The 21,082-nt window shown below is 43.0% G+C and overlaps 1 protein-coding gene across 1 annotated transcript in view; it reads right to left on the bottom strand.

Moving 5' to 3' along the window:
- CHN1 (chimerin 1) overlaps window positions 1-21,082 on the bottom strand; it is a 143,466-nt gene that overhangs the window by 66,942 nt on the left and 55,442 nt on the right. Inside the window, exon 6 of the mRNA XM_056861362.1 lies at window positions 1,609-1,897. Within this exon, the coding sequence (XP_056717340.1) occupies window positions 1,609-1,897 (289 nt within the window). The remainder of the gene's footprint in view (window positions 1-1,608; window positions 1,898-21,082) is intronic.

The raw sequence follows: 21,082 nt of genomic DNA on the forward strand, positions 1-21,082 counted from the left end.
TACAACATTTGTTTTTTAATTGCAGGGCCAAGGAGCCATGGAATGCATGAAATACAAAGTGAAATGTCATTAGGGAAAATTCAAATCTAATGAGGAAGAGTTGGTTTTTATATGCCGACTTCCTCTACCTTTTAAGAAGAATCAAACCAGCTTACAATCAATCGCCTGCCTTTCCTCTCCCCACAACAGACACCTTGTGAGGTAGGTGGGGCTGAGAGAGCTCTAAGGTCACCCAGCTGGCTTCATGTGGAGGAGTGGGGAAAACAACCCGGTTCACCAGATTAGAGTCCACCGCTCATGTGAAGGAGTGCTGACTCAAACCCAGTTCTCTAGACACCAAGCTGTCTTTTTGTATTTTGGAAGGGTAGCATTTTTTCCTGGCATTTGAAGGACCGTCTACTCCCATACAAACCTGCCTGCCAGTCACAACCTTCCAGAGAAGCTCTGTCCTGTTCCCCACATACAACAAGTTATACACTTACTAGCAAATTATACGGTATCCCAGTTATTAAAAGGAGAAATTTGTTTTCAGCATTATACACACATACAACAAATGTGTGTTACTTTCTACATGGACAGTATGCCATAAACTCACTTCTTGCCATATAAATGTAGTGTAGAATGCTTCTAACAAAATACCACATTGCCAACAGAACAGCAAAACCCAGGGATTCAAAAGGGCTAAACAACTTATTGGTGATCTATGATATATAAACACAAAGCATCTCATGCTCAATCTACTTAACACTTATGACATACTTATGATACTGATTGCTATGTTAGCGTTCCACTAACCATGAATGTGGCTCATAGGCTGTAACAATCAAAACACTGCCCCGTTAGTCCCTCCATCCCCCTTTTGTGATCCTTGTTAAAATTTCAAACCAGTGCAAACGCTACAAGATCGAATGTCTTAGTCAACTCTTACAATAAATGTCACACTCCCTGCTTTCTACTCTTTGCTAACTCATAGTTTGATCACTTGAGTATTTCAGGGGGGGGGGGAAATTGTGACTATGCTGATATGGCAAGATTAACCAACTTGTTGCGAAAGAAAATGCTGGAGGAACATGAACACAGATGGCCATCTTTCCACGATAGAAATGCTTTAAACTTGTAGTATGTATGTAATCAGAGAAGTAAATATAAAGTTAGATAAAAGAAAGGATACTAGTGACATTTATTGAATGTGTTAGAATAAAATCATTTGTATTAGTGCGAGATAGGCTTTGTAAATGAGAATATAATCACTAATTTTGATAAATGCCAAGGCTAATTGTTAAAGCTGATGAGGGCTCAGCCTGGATACCGACCCAACAAAAAAGTTCCCAATTTAGTTGCTTCCCTTCTTTTTTCTGTATCCCAAAAAAACCTAATAAAATATTTTTTAAAGAAAAAAAATACTTAATATGCATTTGGAAGGTGGGCAAATAGTTTGTTTTCCTAATATACTGCATACAATAAAGTTTCTCAGATTTTTACAGTCAAAATATTATTCTTAAATACTCAGAAGCTTGCAGAGCAATTCCTTGTCATTCAATATGGAGGCATTAAAATTATGAACCAGTGTAAATCTTAGAAAAAAGAAAGTTTGCCTGAATAACTTACCCTTTTTTCAACAATTTCATTATCTCCTGTTGGCTCTTTCCCATCAAGCGTATCTCTCACAGCCACTGTATGTTTCTTGTTCGTTGGCTCTCGGTTTAAAGTTGTATATCCTATGTGTTCATAAATTGGATTTATGGTCATCTTGGCAATGTATTCTGCTGCCTTGGTTTCAATATAAAGGGTGATCAATCCGTCTGTCACCAGGTCATGGATGGACTCGAAACGTTTCTCTCCCACAAAGTGTTTTCCATCATAGTAGAGTCTGAAGTTTCTGGTTTGATTTCCAAACCTGCCTCGATAGAACAAGAAAAGAAATATGTTTGCCTTTAGTAAAGAAGACTTTGCACATAATAAACAGTCTCTGAGAACTGAGTCTATTATGTTCTCTGTTCACGCAATGTAGACTGGTCAGTCTTTGGCTACTGTTCCTTGCTTCAGCTACTATGCACAAATCAAAACAAAATAATAAAAACCAACTATGGACATAAAGCCAAAGTTGTGGTTGGCTTGAAAGGCATTATTTGTCCTCTAGTTTCTTAATTACATTTTGGACAAGCCAAAATTTACTTTTTAAATGTTGCTCAGTTGCTCCCCTGTGCGAGAAAAGTTCATAATAGAGGATCCACTGTTGAAGATGATCAGCACTAAGATTGGATACAGAACTGCATCGATATATCCTGTTGTCTTTCTGTAGGAAGAGGTCATTCTAGGTCTGGTTGTGCTTAAGTGCCAACAATTACACTGGGGAGAACCATTGCCAGAACGGCTGCGATGGGGAACAGAATAAGCACGAGGACGCACATTCTTTGTTTGTGGCCAAAGACCAAGGACTAACTCTTCAAGCTTTTTACAAAGGTTGCACTGTGCTAAGCATATTAAATGTGTAGTTCAAGGAACTGTAACATTCTGGACATGTAAGTTCTCTTCCCATTGATTCTGTACTTGGAACTGGAATACTTTATTGCAAGGAAAAGATTTAAATTTTGCACCTATGAAACTTCCTACCCTGACCAGATAGCCCAAGCTAGATTGATCTTGTCAGATATTGGAAGCCAAGCAGGGTCGGCCCTGGTTAGTATTTGGATGGGATACCAACAAAGAACACCAAGTTTGCTACAAAGAGGCAGGCAATGGCAAACCACCTCTGAATGTCTCTTGCCTTGAAAGCCCTATGCGGTCGCCATAAGTCAGCTGAGACTCGACGGCAAAAGAAAAGAAAAGAAAGAAACAGCCTATTAAAAGACGTTAACGCTAGGATGTCTGCATGTGGGTGAGCATGTTCCAGTAATTGCACTCGTGAGGAAGAAGAAGAAGAGTTGGTTTTTATATGCCGACTTTCTCTACCACTTAAGGGAGACTCAAACTGGCTTACAATCACCTTCTCTCCCCTCCCCATGACAGAGTCACCCTATGAGGTAGGTAGAGCTGAGAGAGTGTGACTAGTCCAAGGTCACCAAGCTGGCTTCATATGCAGGAGTGGGGAAACAAATCCAGCTAACCAGATTAGCCTCCGCTGTTCATGTGGAGGAGTGGGGAATCAAATCCGGTTCTCCAGATCAGAGTCCACAGATCCAAACCACCACTCTTAACCACTACATCACACTGGCTCTCAATGTACAGTCAATGTTCATTTTTGTCTCTTCAACGTTAGAGGTAAAACAGCCATCTCAAATATCCATCACTGACAAAATGGCCATAGGTTCCATTAGTATGAATTGTGCTTTCTGAACTGTTCAGACTTCAGGTTGAGGTCTACATTTTTAATGCTCCTTCACCTACCCACAATGTTCACTCAAAATTTGCATGTCTTTGGTTACTTAACTGGACTGATGTGCTAGAGATCCACTATAGTATAGAATTCTAGATTAATGACTGGCGATACCTAGGATCAAACCCCTACTTAGCTATACAGCTATGCATTGGACTGAGACGGAAATGGTTTGCGGGGAATGAAGGCCGGGCTTTTCTTGTGGCAATACTCACCAGTATTGAGTGCTTGCACTTTTTTTGGGGGGGGGGGGCTCTCCCTAGTCCTGAGGGAGAAATTAGTGGCAACCAGTGAAACCTTAAGTAGGAGTACTGGCACTTCGTTCAGCTGAATGAAGGGATGGGGGTTGCCATATTCCTCAACTCCAATTTACTGAGGCCCTGGTGGGATTATAATTGAACGACTAAAATATATATTGTTATCACAAAGGGACGGAAGACGTTTCAATTGGGGCTTAAGTCTCACCCAACAAAGACTGCATCCATGTGGCACCAATTAGAAGATGGACATTTAGTACAGAAGAATTCTGGTAGTATAGACACTGAACATGTTTCTCCCTGCAAACTGGTAAGATTGGCAATTACCGCCTCACACACATTCTCTGTGGGGGTTCCTAAGTGGAATAGCCTGCCTTAGGAGGTCAGGAAGGCTCCCATAGTACTATAATTCTACAAACTGTGCAAAACAGAAATGATCAGGGAGGCACTCTTGAAATGGAACTGATCTGTAGAAGAACAGAATGGTCCTGAAAGGTACCTTCACATAGGAGTGGGGAGGGAGGTACTGCATTGCCTAAACCTTTGTAATCCCACATTCTGCACTGTTCACACTATGCAGCCTGGGCAGTTGGCTGCTCACATTATCATTTAATTTTTGTATTGCTAGTCCTATTGCATTGTTTACTAGAGGTCTTATTCTGTATGGCTGCACTGTCATACACACTGGCATTCAATTTTGTATTCCTTGTGCTATTGTTTCATTCACTGGATGACCTATACTGTATAGACATTTCCTCCCTTCTATCTTTTCCACCTAATTCCAAGGATGCTGTTGATGTTCAGAACTAGTGCTAGGCGTCATAATGGGCAGGATGAACATGAACAAGCTGAAACTTAATCCCAACAAAACAGAGGTTCTCTGGGTTAGTAGAAAGGTGGACCAGGGACTTCAGATCTCTACTAACTTGGAGGGAATTACACTTCTCTTGAAAAGCCAGGTTCGCAGCTTGGGAGTGCTGCTTAACACATGGTCACCTAAGAAAACCAGGTGGCTGCAGTGGCTCAGAGTGCTTTTGCTCAGCTTCAGTTGGTTCATCAGCTGCGCCTGTTCCTGGTTCAGCCAGATTTAGCCACAGTGATCCATGCTACAGTTACATCTAGATTGGACAACTGCAATGTGGTCTACTTGGAGCAAACCCTTGAAAAGGGTTTGGAAGCTGCAGCTAGTGTAGAATGCTGTGGCTAGACCACTGGTCAGCTACCAAGTGCATATGACCCTAATACTACAGTGATTACAGTGGCTATTGATCCACTCCTGAGCCCAATTCAAGGTGCTGGTTTAATCCTTTAAAGCCCTACATGGCTTGGAACCAGGATATCTGAATGACCATCTTCTCCCATACTGGGCAAAATCAACTGTACCTCCTTCTTCCAGCAGCAGAGAAAGCAAACTTTTGTTTGCACAAAAAGGAGAGGGGCTGATTTTACTCAGTTTTTTTCCTACCTAGAGCCCCTGCCAGGTCTTAGGGCATTTTGTTTATGAAGCTTCCTCAACCTTCAGCATCAGATGTTCGGGGCCCTTAACAAAACATTCACCTCCACTCACAGTTCGTAGGATGCAACAGGGCAGAAGGCAAAGGCAGAGAGAAATTCAAGATCTTGAGAGAAACAGCCTTACAACTGATTAAACAAGAAAGGGTTGACTTTTAAAAAAAGAAGAATACACCTTGATGACATTGAGAGTTGTCCAAATCCATGACAAATAGTGCACTGGGCCATGAAAAAAATGTGTGTGGGAGGATTTCTACAAGTTGAAGGTCACTTATCAATCTTCTTGACTTGTTAGCAATAGAAAATTAGAACAATCTAATCAAGACTGAAGATAAAAAACACAGACAGACCTTGAGAAACTAAATACATCCAAAGATTGGCAATGATCCTCACATTTCAAAGGAAAATTCTGATGAATAAGACATGAGAACGCAGAGTAAGGCTGGAAGGATTTCAGAGCAAACCATGCTATTAGAAAACAAAATCCTCATCCAAATATTTTAAAAAAATCACCTATAATCACTGACCCAAAACCTTTGGACCTGTGGGCAGTTCCAAAATAGATAAATCAAATCAGCTTTGCTGATACCACCTCCAACATATCTAGTAAACTAGAATAAATCTTCAAGAAGTGGTTAGGTATAAGGGTACCAGTGAAAACATATTTTAACAACACTTACTTAAGATTCAAAGATATTAATCTTGGCCACACTTTCCTCAAGTCCAATCCTATTCTTCTTGCTCAATATCTTTCCCTTATTTACTCATAAAACCATTAACAGAACATTCTAAATTTAACAATATTAAGTACACAATTGATACTCTCTTGTAAGACAGACCCAACTCCATTATCCTTTCAAACTCTTGAGTTCTCAGTACAAAGAGATCCATAACATGACAGGTTATTTATTGCCCCTGAAACCTAAAGAAATATTATTTGAATGGGATTCTTAGTCCGCTAACAATAGCTAAACTTTGTACAGCAGTTAAGTGCGGAAAACCAAAGCCGCCATCGGTTGAAGAATGGTACCAAATAGTACGGAAAACTGTTTTAATGATACAATTGACATATTATGGGAGATTTTAAGAACAGATTAATAACACTCCTGATAGATCAGTTACATGTTTTACGATGGACTTAGTCCTGGTAATAAAATGGAAGTAGATTGTTACCTACCTAATATGTGTTACTACAGTGCCCAGATTGTGTTCTAACAGAAGGCGTACTGGGAGAAATTGCACAAGAGTAGCTGTGTTAGTCTGTTGTAGCAAAATAAAACAGGAGCCCAGCGGCACCTTAAAGACTAACAATATTAATTCCAAACTCTCCAATGGACTCGAGAGATATCCCAGTATGCATGCCAACCTGACCCCTTTTATATGTGTCTTATGTTACTGGTATATAACTATAGATTGCCTACAGCTATCTGGCAAGTTGAGGCAATCTATCCTCTCTGCCTCATCTCTGTCCCATTTGATATATGGGGATGATAATACTAGCTTACTCTTACAGGATGGTTGTAAGAATTATTGGGAAAATGTATGTGCTCTGAACACTTGAAATGCATTATATAAATGCGATTATCATCAACTTGGAAGCATTCATCATTATTAAAATATTGCTTTTCAGTCCTGAGTGTCGTATTTTACCTGAATTTGTTTAACTTTTTGCCACTGGGAAATGTAATTCTTCATGTGTTGCGAATCTTACTATTTTATACAGAAACGAAATAGCTGAACCTTCCTTGACAGCTGCTTTTTTGTTTATTAAACAGGAAATTGCATGTATATAAATGCATACCCTTATTTCTTAACAGCTCGACAGAAATGTTATTCCAGGAGTATACAAAACGGACTCTGACAATGTCATCAGGACGCTCTTAATGGATCCATCCTACATTTTATTTGAAAGAAGCAATAAATAATTTGGCTCCACTAAAAGGTGTTTAGAATTGCTGTGCCTGGTCTAACTGGAGAGATGGAATTCCAGATAGAAGCTTGGAGAGGGAGTTAATCAGAAAGGACAGCGCTGTCCCCCCCAAAAAATACACAACATTTGGCTTTGTGACAGAACAGTGGGAGGTCAGGAGGGGTTTTGAAAGCCCACTTCTCTTGATCACCTGACTGAGGGCTTCCTTTCCTCTCCAGTATAGTTCAGCAAGGAAACCTGGGTCTCCCAAATCCTAGACTACACCACATTGATTTTTAGGGGGCGGGTGCTGTTGAAAAGTAGCAAGCAGCTGGGCCTGAGTGAGTCATACAACGGCCACTGAAAGGGAATTGGTTTCTTAAATCTACAGGTGCTGCTTCCAACTGTATTTTTTAAGGTTTCAGATTTTCCTCCAAACCTTGGACCATATTTGTAGAAAGATCTGTCTTGTTTGTTCATGGCCCCAGTCTCTGGATTTAAGTATACACAGATTTGGCAATGTTGCGAATTAGACATATTTCTTGCATCTGAGGACCTTAAACTCTGCAACTCAAATTATCATGTACCAATGGAGGGAAGAACAAACTAGGTACAAGCACCGGTGAATGTTTGTTGAAACTGTTTCTCCTATGATCCTTCCCATTTAATGTGAAAAATTATAGGTTCCTCTGGGGGGAAAAGGGGGCATGTACAAATGAACAAATAACTTTATGCTACTAACAGCTGATTTGAACAGCTATCAGAGTTCATGTGGGAAGGAGATACTGTTGAATGCTGTGTAGTTATTTCTGCATGCCGCAAAACCATAAACTGGCAGAAACTTGCTATAATTTTGTTGGGGGGATGCTTTACTTTAGGTGTCCTTGATTTTTCTTCGTCTTCTGTCACATCTGCATAATGTATTTTCCTCACTGTACATTAAAAGATCTAAACGAATCATGGTGTCTCTCAAACAATTGCCCCTAATTACTAACATATTTCATTGGACTTAAAATTAAACTCCTGCAGTGGCTTAAAATTATTAGTATTTGTGAACCATTGTTTTATATCTACTTTAAATTGCTACAAATCCATTGATAGTGTGAGAATCATACACAGCATAATCTGGGAGACACCAAGCAGTGGAATGCTACAGATCCATTACACAGTGTATGTATCTTTAGAACTGTACATATTTGTACAGGCGTGAGATAAGCCTCGGGAGTTGTGCTAATATTTTATTTTTTACTTTTTATCAGGATTACAAAAAGCCATTTAGTCAATTATTTTATTCCTTGGCCTTGAGAGCTTCAGAGTCAAACACTCAGAAGCATATGAACTACAAAGACACCAAGGGGAGTCTGAGGTTATGAGCAGCTCAGATTTATGAACTTCCACCGGAACAATCCAGCCCTCCCATGTAAACTGGAAGCAGAAGATATTTAGCCCACTTCACGCAAACATATGGAGATTAGATGTGGGCAAATCCCCACCTGCCCATTTTGAATAGGCCTGATTAAGGTTGATTATTCTTAAACCGTTTAAACCTTACTCTAAAATAAAAATTTCTTTAATTGTTTACAGGCTACATTTCAAACTGGGGCTTGTCGCTCTCCTATTAACATCACTAGGCTGTGATTAGTCTTGGAGATCTCCAGCAATATCCACTGCCCATCTATCTACTTTCCCCCAAACTCACCTGTGACTACAGCACTGAGAAGTCCAGGGGGTGGGGTGGGGTTATTGCCCGTTGTCACAAGGATGTTTGGAAGTCCCCCAGGGCCATCAGGAATCATGGGAAATATAGCTCCCATGGTTCTTGACCAGAATTATATTTCCCATGGTTTGTTACATGTTTAGGGTTGCCAACCTCCAGATCATACTTACCTATTTTGGACGTTTGGACTATTGCCTATGCATCTATTTATATGAATATTTATTCTTGTGATTTTACTGTATTGCATATGCATTTATTTATACCAAGACTTACCTTTGGGATATTGTAATTGTGAACTTCGGTCTGTTGTTGCTCTCCGTTCTGTTGTAATGAGCACGTATTCATTCTTGCACATAGAGGTCGTTCTTTTGAATAGACCGTTTTGCAATTCTGCTTGAGTTAGTGCTTTTATTATTAGCTCTGCAAGTGCATAATTTTGATTCCAAACCTCCAGATACTAGCTGGAGATCTCCCGCTATTACAACTGATCTCCAGCCGACAGAGATCAGTTCACTTGGAGAAAATGGCCACTTTGGCAATTGGACTCTATGGCACTGAAGTTCCTCCCTTCCCCAACCCCCTCCCTCCTCAGGATCCGCCCCAAAAACCTCCCGCCAGGGGCGAAGAGGGACCTGGCAACCCTATACATGTTGAGGCAGCATCCAGAGCCTAACCAAGGCCAATCTGGCAGGCTTCACTCTTGCTGAGGAAAATTTTAGGGCATGAGTGATGGCAGTATGTCAGGGTTAAGCAAGTTGTGGGGAAAAGATTAGCTTTTATTAATCATACCCAATTTGGAAGGAGCTGGGTGGGGAGGGTTGAACTTAGGGATGGTTGGATTCCTGGAGATTTTGAGGTGGAGCCTGGGGAGGGTGGAGTATGGGGAGCGAAGGGTGCTCAGCTGAATTTAATGCCATATAGTCTGCTTTCCAGCACTGCCATTTCCTCCAAGGGAACTGGTCTATGTGGTCTGGATATCAGCTCTAATTCCAGGAGATCTCCAGGCCCCACCTGGAGGCTGGCAAACCTAGTTGAACTCCGCAAATCCATATTTTGAAGCTTATAAATTTGGGCATGTACTTCTGTAATTAGTAGAGATGTCAGATTCCTCTGAGAAGGCTTTTGGGTGTGGAAAATCCAAATGTAGAAACTTGCTTCCTTTGTTGAATGGCTTCTTTTGCATTCACACATACACTCTGCTTTCTCCCAAAATAAAGTGGATCCCAAGGTGCATAACAATTAGGGTTGCCAGCCTCCAGGTACTAGCTGGAGATCTCCTGCTATTACAACTGATCTCCAGCTGATAGAAATCATTTCACCTGGAAAAAATGGCTGCTTTGGCTATTGGACTCTATGGCACTGAAGTCCCTCCCCTCCCCAAACCCCGCTCTCCTCAGGCTCCTCCCCAGAAACCTCCTGCCGGTGGCGAAGAGGGACCTGGGAACCCTAATAACAATAAAGTCATCAGTGTGGTGTTATGGTTAGAGTGTTGAGCTAGGATCTGGGAGACTTAGGTTTGAATCCCCCCTCTGCCACCGATGCTCGCTGGGTGACCTTGAATCAGTCACACGCATGCAGCTTAACCTGCCTCACAGGGTTGTTGTGAGGGTGAAATGGAGGAGAGGAAAATGATGTAACCTTATGGTTGCCAGCCTCCAGGTACTAGCTGGAGATATCCTGCTATTACAACTGATCTCCAGCCGATAGAGATCAGTTCACCTGGAGAAAATGGCTGCTTTGGGAATTGGGCTCTATGGCATCGAAGACCCTCCCCTCCTCAAACCCCGCCCTCCTCAGGCTCCACCCCAAAAACCTCTTGACGGTGGCGAAGAGGAACCTGGCAACCCTATGTAACCTGGTTTGGAACCCCACTGAGGAGAAAGGTGGGGCCTATATATTTGAATAAATACTATGAGAATAATTATTGAACAACTAAAACCAAGCTATAAAGAAAATGAAAATGAAAAAGTATTATCTGTTTTTGATTTATTCTCACTTTTTATGTTTCACTTAAACCACCAAAGATAAAAAGAGCTAAACTTGGTTGAGTTTATTTATCCTATTACTTTCTTGACCGGAGTTACATAAACAAGATATACATGGAGAAGGTTTCAATTACAGTGGTAAGTTGAATTAAAATATATTTCTGAGTATCATACAACTACATGCCATAAAAGTTTGAATTTATATGGAAAGAAAAGATAATAAACACTGATTGTAAAAGTAATGTACCAGCTAAAATTGCCTGTCCATTCCATATTTTTCTTTTAAACAGCACTATACAAAACATAAAAAGTAGGTGGATTTTACTTTTATGTGTGAGAGAGAAAGAGGGGAGAGCAGGAGGAGGAGAGAGAGAGACAGAGTCTCTTAACGGGAATGCAAAGTTAGGTTGGAACCACATACTGAAGTTACCTTAGAGATACTTACCATATGATTTAATACACATTTTCCTACTTCTTCATGGCCAGGTTGCTCGCCTTAGGAATCTTTTGTCTGTTTTTTGCAACTTTGTAGTGGCTATACTGGGAGTTCCTTGTCAAGCCATGCAATTCTATGGATTATGGGCTGAAGTACGTAAAGGCATGTCAAACTATAATATGATTGTACAGAACAAGTCCTAAATTTCACTGTGAAGCAGTAGGAATCAAGGTAACTGAAATCATTTTGTAGCGTTGCCTACCTCCCGGTACTAGCTGGAGATCTCTTGCTATTACAACTGATCTCCAGCTGATAGAGATCAGTTCACCAGGAGAAAATGGCCGCTTTGGCAATTGGACTCTATGGCATTGAAGTCCCTCCCCTCCCCAAACCCCATCCCCCACAGGCTCCTCCTGCTGGTGGCGAAGAGGGACCTGGCAACCCTATGTCTGAATCCCCCCAATTGGTGTGATCTGTGAATAGTGCAGGTTAAATATATGTTACAGGTCCCACGATGTGGCAGTGACAACGAGGATTCCCATTGACTTCTTTTGCAATACTCATTTGGACATAAGTAGGAGAGGTATGATCAATCTCTGGACCATTACAATACATTACTCAGTCCCTCCATATCTCACTAATAATTACTGCAGAGATAGAAGCTGGTAGAAGGCTGTTGCTAACAGAACAGCTAAGGATAATCTAGGCGTTCTTAGTGAAAAGATGACAGAACTGACAATAAAAGACAGATTGGAGTGGGAGGCGGCAGTGGTGGAAAGGAGAACAGGGACGCAGTGAGAACTATACGGCAAGAAAGAAGATGCCAGCCCCGAGGAAGACCAAAAGGCCAGGTAATTCAATTCGGTCCAGAAGTCTATTATGAATATAGCCTAGACCACCAGCCATGACCGCTACCAAAATAGTGGGGAGAAATTGCACCCTATCGATAGGCCAAAGGGCCTTTTCCTTTCTCACAGATCTTTCACATACTCTAAAACAGGAAATCTGGGCTTTTCATCCAGTGCTCAGTCACCAGGGAGCTCCAGCCAACTATTTGACGAGTTGACTTGTATTTATTAATTTTTTTTTGTTTTTACTTTGCTTCATTTATATCTCACCTTTCTCCCCAGTGGGGACCTAAAGCAGCTCACATCATTCTCCTCTTCTCCACATAATCCTGACATCAACCCTATAAGGTAGGTTAGGCTGAGAGTATGTCACTGGCCCAAGGTCTCCCAACAAACCTTCTTGGCAGAGTGGGGATTTGAACCTGGGTCTCCTAGGTCCTAGTATGACACTCTACCCTCTACATCACGCTGGCTCACAAACATGTTGACCGCTTTTCAGTGCCAGATGTACATTTCAAACATCTTTAGATGCACACTAATGAGTTTAACTTTTGGTAGCGGCTGCCTGGGCCATCTTAATGCACATATCCTTGTTGCTCAGGAATTGTACGACAGCTTGGTACTAGAGCAGTGATACTAACTCAGTGGCTCGGATAGGGTTGCCAGCTCTGGATTGGGAAATACCTGGATATTTTTGGGGCGGAGCCTGAGGAGGGCAGGGTTTGGGGAGGGGAGAGACTTCAATGCCAGAGTCCAATTGCCAAAGCAGCCATTTTCTCCAGGTGAACTGTTTTCTATTGGCTGGAGATCAGTTGTAATAGCAGGAGATCTCCAGCTAGTACCTGGAGGTTGGCAACCCTAAACAGACACCTTGTGAGTGGGGCTGAGAGAGTTCGAAGAGACCTGTGACTTGCCCAAGGGTACCCAGCTGGCTTTGTGTGTAGGATAGGGTTGCTAGGTTCCTCTTTACCACTGGCGGGTAGCCCGGGTTACTTTAATGTGCAATGAACCCAGGTCCAAGCAGGGAGATCCAGCCCATGCATAAAAGACCTACATCTCCTAGCAGCCCTGGCTCTGAAGAGGCTGGCCTCAAGCAGGAGCAGGCCGACGAGAAGAAATAGGCTGGTGGAAAGCTGGAAAAGGGAACCAAGGACTGGAGCAGAGAACTTCAGGGATTCTGTCTGCAGGACTGAAACTGCAGGTGGAGACTTTGTTGTTGGATGGTGTCAGGAGAGCCCTGGGAAGATGGGCCTGGAACCAGTGAACTCATATTAGTTGACTGGCAAGCACCAAAAGGCCTTGCCAGATCCCACTTACTATTCTACCTCCCCCTTTGGATTTGCCTCTACATTAAAGTTCATGTTCTGTATAGCTAAGTGTTAGTGCAATTTCTGGAACCCACCGGGGTTGGGAAGAGGTTGCCGGCCCTGAAAATGCCTTCAGCACTTGCCTCAAGTGTGTGTTGCACAGGTATGCTACTGACTTTCGCAATTATTGCACACTCTCAGCAGTACCTCTGCTGCTCCCTCACCAACCCAATGACACACAGGGTTGGATCCAACCAGCTTTTCTGCAGGTGAAAAAGGGAGGAGAGAGTCCCCTTTGACTCCCAAGGCTGGGGAACAAAGGCCCTGGGGGATGGGGACTGTAGTGAGGAGGTGAACTGGGCAAGACTGAGTGAAAAGGCTGGCAGGATCCAACCCACTGTTTCTGGACTGTGAGAAAGGGATCCCCTTTCCTAGCTGAAATGACCTTATCACACCAATAAGTAGGATGTAGGGTTGCCAATTTCCAGGTACTAGCTGGAGATCTCCTGCTATTACAACTGATCCCCAGCCGATAAGAGATCAGTTCACCTCGAGAAAATGGCCACTTTGGCAATTGGACTCTATGGCATTGAAGTCCCTCCCCTCCCCAAACCCCGCCCCAAGCTCCGCCTCAAAAATCTCCAGGTATTTCCCAACCCGGAGCTGGCAACCCTAGTAGCACCACATGACTACTGCCTCTCTTCCTACTCTGCTTGCGAGTATTCGGTGCCTGAAATGAAAATTACCCCAAACGAGAAAGTCTTTCCACTCTGCAGTCCTGGTCTTCGCAGCAAACTGCTTTAAAAAATGGTCTCCATAATTTTCACATTAAGTTCTTTGCCGTTTCATGTTGCAGCGCCTTATTTTCCTGTACGTCTGATAATGCGACAATAGGTTTCGCAGGAAAGGCAGCCATGGCAATGACTTAAAACACACGGTGCGTGGCAGCTTTCGTCTCAACAGCACATGGTGCTCCTGTACTTCGAGGCCTACCACCAGTACAATTTCTCCTTGCTTTTCTTTTAATCTTCGTCCTAATTAAACAAGTTTCCAGCCACAAAAAAACTGACACCAGGGATGAGGTCTTGTTGTCATCCTCTGTTATAGGCCTTGGCATGAAGCACAGCCTACTGTTTAGCTGACTTTAAAAGGCAGATTTAATACCCTCTGGAGTTAATTAGGAATTTCCTGTTCCTTTCGGCTATAAGGAATTTCTCATTTACATTACAATGTTTTTATAATACTTTTAAATCTCACTTATGTTTTTAGTCTAACTTTTTGGGATCCCTTATGGGATGTAATGAATTAACAAGCAACTCTCCTGTTTAATATTAATAAACAATGCTTATTTGCGGGACATATTTGCTACTATTATGTGTTTTTTTTCAACACATGAAGCTACATTTACAATCAAGTAAATAACTTTTTTTGGGGAAAGTACTGAATTATTTTCAATGACAAAAATCTGTTCTCTTTGATATTTTAACATGGTATTATGCATTTCGAAGCTCATAATCAAAACTACTAACCCTGTGAACCATGCAGTAAGTGCCAGTGACCTCTTTAACAAGCACAGGGATTATAATAAAACGACACCCAAATTTCTGAGGTTCAGCAAATTGACATCATTCTCTTCCAGACTAAGGCCCCCAAATCTCTCCCTTCACCCTCTAAACAGTTTGTCTTCTGAAATGTATGTTAGCAGTGGAAGAATCTTACACAAGTAGCCAGATACTGGCTCTGCTCCCTCACACAGATAGGCAAAAGAAAAAGAAGAGTTGGTTTTTATATGGTGACTTTCTCTACCACTTAAGGAAGAATCAAACCGGCTTGTAATCACTTCCCTTCCCCTCCCCACAACAGACACCCTGTGAGGTAAGTGGGGCTGAGAGAGTGTGACTAGCCCAAGGTCACCCAGCTGGCTTCATGTAGGGCTGTCGATTCGGTTCGTCCCGAACTGAAAAACAGCCGAATTTCCCCTGATTAGGTGGTTTTTAGTTCGGATGGAACCGCCATCCGAACTAAAACGGGGAGCCGAATTCAGTGAATTCGTTGTGTTCGGTTAATAAATTCGGCAAATCCGGGGTTTGGCGCAGCAGCAGAACCGTCAGTTAGTAAGCAGCATTCTCCTGCAGCCAATCGGTGGCCAAGCTGGGTCTTCTGGCCAATCAGTTTGAGCGATTGAGTGCATGAGCCCAGCTGCTGCGCGGCCTGGGAAAAGAAAGAGAGGGTATCTGTTTGTGTGTGTGAGAGAGAAATCCCCGTGGGGGGGGGTGCTTGTGCACATTTGCTCCTTTCCGTGGCTGCAGGGGACGCATTTTTTGGGGTAGAGACCCCAAACTTTCAGCGGAGCTTCAAAGGACCCTTCTTGCGAGACCCCCCAAGTTTTGTAAACATTGGGTCAGGGGGTCCCGAGATATGGGGCCCGAAAGGAGTCCTCCCCTTAATGTGCATTTTTATTCCATTTAAAGCACACATTCGCTCCTTTTCGTGGCTGCAGGGGGCGCATTTTTGGGGGTAGAGACCCCAAACTTTCAGCGGAGCTTCAAAGGACCCTTCTTGCGAGACTCCCCAAGTTTTGTAAATATTGGGTCAGGAGGTCCCAAGATATGGCCCCTCATTTTCCCTATTGGGATTAATGGGATCAGCCAATCCTGTGTGCATCTCGAGAGCGGGAAATCCAAGGCAAAACCTCCCGTGCTTAAATGGATTATCCAGTCCTCCCAGTCCCTCCTGATGGAACAGAAGACATCCACAGTAAGACCCCTTTTTGGGCTTTAATCTATAATTTTTCTCCTGCGTGTGTGTGTGGGAAGCAGAGTCTGTGTGTGTGTGTGTGTGGGGAGGGAGCAGTTTCTATGGGTGGGGGGGAAGCCAAAGGGGGCTTTCACCCGTTCTGTCTGGGGTGTGTGTGCCCCCTCCAGTCTCTCTCTCCCTGGTTTGAGGGAGGGGGGCTTCAGTTGTGTATCCTCAGGTTTTCCCTCATTCATAAGATCGGTTAGGTCTATTTTGATGCTTGCTCAAAAATTGTTTTCAAATTGTGACTTAAAGAATGCATTTTCCTGGTCCTGAGTCCGATGCAAAAGGGGAAATTCCACCCCCTCCTGCTCCTGATGCTTAGCTAGCATGCCTCTGTCCCTTTCCATGGTTTGCAAACTCCCAGGCGTCAGGTGTTGCTTTGCATGGTTGCAAAGGTGTTGCTTTGCAAGGTTGTGTTGCTTTGCATGGTTTGCAAACTTCTTCTGTCCCTTTCCATGGTTTGTGAACTCCCAGGCGTCAGGTGTTGCTTTGCATGGTTGCAAACGTGATGGTTTGCATGGTTGTGTTGCTTTTCATGGTTTTCAAACTTCTTCGCACCTGCCCCGCCCTTGCTCCCCGCAGCTCAGCTGTTTGTCGGGGCTGGGAGCTTTGAGTGGGCGGCAAGCTCTGCTAATTGCAAATGCATATTAAGGAGGGGGGACCCCTTTCGGGGCCCATATCTCAGCCCCCACTGATCCAATCTTTACAAAACTTGGGGGTTATTGCAAGAAGGGTCCTTTGAAGCTACGCTGAAAGTTTGGGACCTCTACCCCCAAAAATGCCCCCGGAGCCGCGGAAAGGTGTGGTTGTGATTTTAATGGCTGTATTCGGCCGAATTTTTCCCCGAACTCCGGACCTCATGCCGAATTGCACAGACCCGAAGCGGGGGAGTTCGGACTTCGGCATTTCCCGAATAAAAACAGGCCGAATTTTGCCGAATCTGAATTTTACCGAATTTTTTTCCCAACAGCCCTAGCTTTATGTGCAGGAGTGGGGAAACCAACCCAGTTCACCAGATTAGCCTCCTACGCTCACGTGGAGGAGTGGGGAATTGAACCTGGTTCTCCAGATCAGAGTTCACCAGATCAGAAACCACTTGCCTGCAACTGAAGACCTTATTTGCCTGCTCTTTGGCAATCGGGCAATTCTTCGTCTTCTCTCCCATTGACTAAGGAGGCCTCTATCCCAGTCTGGATGGGTAAGTTTTAAAACTCCAAAGCAAGATTCAAACAGGATTCCCTTGACAAATGCAAGATAAATGGATAGCTGAAACTTACTCCTGCTTTATCTTCATTCCTTAACAGGGATGCAATAGTAGGCCACCACGCATCACCCCTTAACATGGCTTCCCTCCCAATGACTTACAAATTAAAGAACTTATTTAGGATTTGAGGACCCTACTGGAAACAAGAAAGGATTCTTGTCGGATTGACACCACATAAGTCATTGTGTATGAAAATTCATTTATGATTACCAGCATTCTGATATTACAGACAAATGCTGAGGATACAAGGGACGTTCTGAGAGAGGATCCAGATGTCATAAATATATGTCCTTCAGGGTAGCTGAAGAAATATTGAAACAGGCAAAGATACCGGAATCCTGTTCTACCCAACTGGACTCAAGGACATTTATGGACAATATATGCATAATTCATGAAAGAAAGACACCACAAGTCAATTGCTAATTTCTGTTGAATTTGATTTTTTATGAATTTTGCCTTGTTGTATATATAATACTGTACATTTAATTTTGTTGATTGAAAAGGTGCTATGAAGCAATAGTGCAATCTGAGGAAATTATATTTATAAATATTGATATAAGTGAATCATTAGCCTACATCTGTGATTTTTGAGTACTACCAATTTACAATTGAATTTACATTTTTTTGAATAAAACCTCCAGGTACTGGCTGGAGCTCTCCCCCTATTACAACTGATCTCCAGCCGATAAGAGATCAGTTCACCTGGAGAAAATGGCCGCTTTTGGCAATTGGACTCTGTGGCACAGAAGTCCCTCCCCTCCCCAAACCCCGCTTTCCTCAGACTCTGCCCCAAAAATCTCCAGGTATTTCCCAACCCAGAGCTGGCAACCCTAGCTCCACATGATATTTAAGGCCTGGCACTGCAGTAACAGGGAACCACATACTTGAATATTTGGGGCGGGGGATTTTTCAGTGCTAGAAATATGTACCTCCTTTTATGTTTCAGAAGTTTGTTAGATATTAAACACAGCAAAGAGTGCATTCAGACTTCACATTTACCCATGGTTAAGTAAAAATGTGTGCAAATCCACTTTGCTTATGCTTCTCGCCGCTCCCTTCTTATGCGGAGAACCCTGGTTAATAAGGAACACCATGCCAGATGAATGCATCCGCGCAGCATGCATTCATTCGTACATCATGGGGCTCCAGAACTGGTCTTTAACCACAATTCTCTATGCAAAAAGGGAGAAAGGAGGTGTGAGCCCTGCAACAAGCCTAGGTTGTGCATATTTTTAGTTAACCGCAGTTAAGTGTAACATCTGAATGCACCTAAAAATAAATCTCCAGATATCAGACCCGAGGAAGCAGTTTCTTTGCTAACTTTCATGAATGATGATGGGGAGAGACAGGTACCAAGAACCAATGAGAAGTTTTGTGTTGTCTGGCATAACTGAATTTCACTTTTGACATTCAAGCTGTAATTGGTAGAGAACTACAGTAGGTTCCATTTAAAAATCTGACAAGAGCAATTTAGAGATACCAACAGATCTGCTTCTGTGCTAGAGTAGTAGAATAGCGTTATCACTTACAATGATGTTGAAAGGAGTTGTAATAATGCTGCCAATGGTTGAAGAAACTGTTTATTTCTTAACAGCGAGCACAGGAAAAGGATAGAGAATACTTGAAAGAAGCAAGCAAAACTAATGGCATAATTAATGTAAACACAAGACTTCAAACTTGGACAGGGAGTGAAGAAATGAGCGGGGGAAGGGGAGAGATGCTCAGCCAAAGCTGAAAGAAAGCAGATGCTTACTGTTTTCTTCCTACTGGGAAGGAAAGGTACATTAGAAAAATTGGACGTTCCAGCTGCAGGAAACAATGATGCTCAAAGATAAAAAATATTTATAATCCAACCAACGCATGAAAGAATAAACTAAAGAGAGAAAAAGCAGGGGGGGCCCAAGAACGTTGACACACAAGTCAATGCACAATGGTACAGGTAGCTAGTATTTGGCGTGTGTATTTTGGCTTGCATCCCACTGTCATTGCCACCAACGGTAGTGGCCTAGTGTTGGCAGAGAAAATTTGTGCTGGTTCCCCCTCCTACTGCAAATTGTCACTTTGCTTCCTGTGCTTTTTATGAGGGTCCAGGAGCAGAAATTTTCCCTGACCTGGATGCTCCAGGCCAGCCTGATCTTGTCAGATCTCAGAAGCTAAGCAGGGTCAACCCTGGCAAGTCTTTGGATGGGAGACCACAAAGGAATACCAGCGGCATGATGTGGAGGCAGGCAATGGCAAACTACCTCTGGACGTCTCTTGCCTTGAAAATCTCACCAGGGGATGTGACTTGATAGCAAAAAAGGTGCAGAATTTTTTTTGTGGGGGAGCTCAAAGGGATGTATGGGTGGGAGGGGAAAGTTCTTCTGCTTGACCTTCTGCCTGTGTTTCATTGGATACAAGCCAATGAGTTGGATCTAAATTGGCAATTCTCTTCCCTCTCATACTACTCTTCAGGGTCCCTTCTATCCTCCAGGCACAGTGTTTCATGGGGATAAGTGAGATGCAGTGGGACGGGGGAGGCAGAAATATTCTATTCTGCCATTGGAAAATGTAGTCTTGGCCCAACCCATTATTTCCAGCCCAACATATATCTGACAAAATAATCTGTAGCGTGTGAAAACTCTCACCACAAACAGCCACTTCTTGTGCATTACAAAAGAAGCCTTCAGATGACTGAAATGAGTCATTAGGTTGGTACCCAAGTTTGTGAATAATTTATTCAGGGCAAGTATGGTGAGATTATGGACAGATGGCGAGCAGGAAATGAAGTTCCTGCTGAGAAAATCCAGAACGACCTTTACCAACCACATTCACCCTCTGTTTGGTGTTCTGAAGTTGCTTACATACACATGAACATTATAAAGACAGCAACTCTGTTTTTTCCTGTTTTCATTTTTTTAATAAAAGAGAAATGGTTCTATTTGTCCGCCTTTGAAAGACACTTGTGAAATAAAAAGAACATAAATGTGTGTCATTTAACTTTGGAAAAGTTAAAAAAGAGGTTATTTTAAAAGCTGCCACACTAAGATGAACCCTAATTTCTGCAGAATATGATCAGTACTCAATAGTCTTGGTAGGGCTGGGGACCTACATCCTCTACAGCAGTGGTTCCCACCCTTTTTGGTATGGTGACCCACAAGTCCAAATGTACTTCGTACAGTGACCCATCCAGGGCTGGCCCAAGGTATTTGGTGCCCTGGGCAAACTACAACTTTGGTGCCCATCAGTTCCAGCATTCCATTTTCCATAGTGCCCAACCAAATGTTTTTGAGAAACCAAAAAGGATGCAGCTGCTCCCACTGTGAACCCCAAGCAAATGGGGGTTCGTCTCCTCCTCCTCTGCCAGCTGTGCCAGAGCTGTAGTTAGAGGAGGTGAGCTTGGGGAGCAAACGGGTTGACGAGATATTCGAAGATGGTAGATGGTGGTGGAGAGGTTGGTGGTTTCCAGCTAAACATTAGGAAGAACTTTCTGACAGAGCGGTTCCTCAGTAGAACAGGCTTCCTTGGGAGGTGGTGTGCTCTCCTTCTTTGGAGGTTTTTAAGCAGAGGCTAGATGGCCATCTGTCAGCAATGCTGATTTTGTGAACTCAGGCAGATTCTGTGAACTCAGAGCCAGCGTGTAGTGGTTAAAAGTGGTGGTTTGGAGCGGTGGACTCTGATCTGGAGAACCAG

Source organism: Euleptes europaea, chromosome 15 (assembly GCF_029931775.1).
Source record: "Euleptes europaea isolate rEulEur1 chromosome 15, rEulEur1.hap1, whole genome shotgun sequence".
NCBI lineage: Eukaryota > Metazoa > Chordata > Lepidosauria > Squamata > Sphaerodactylidae > Euleptes > Euleptes europaea.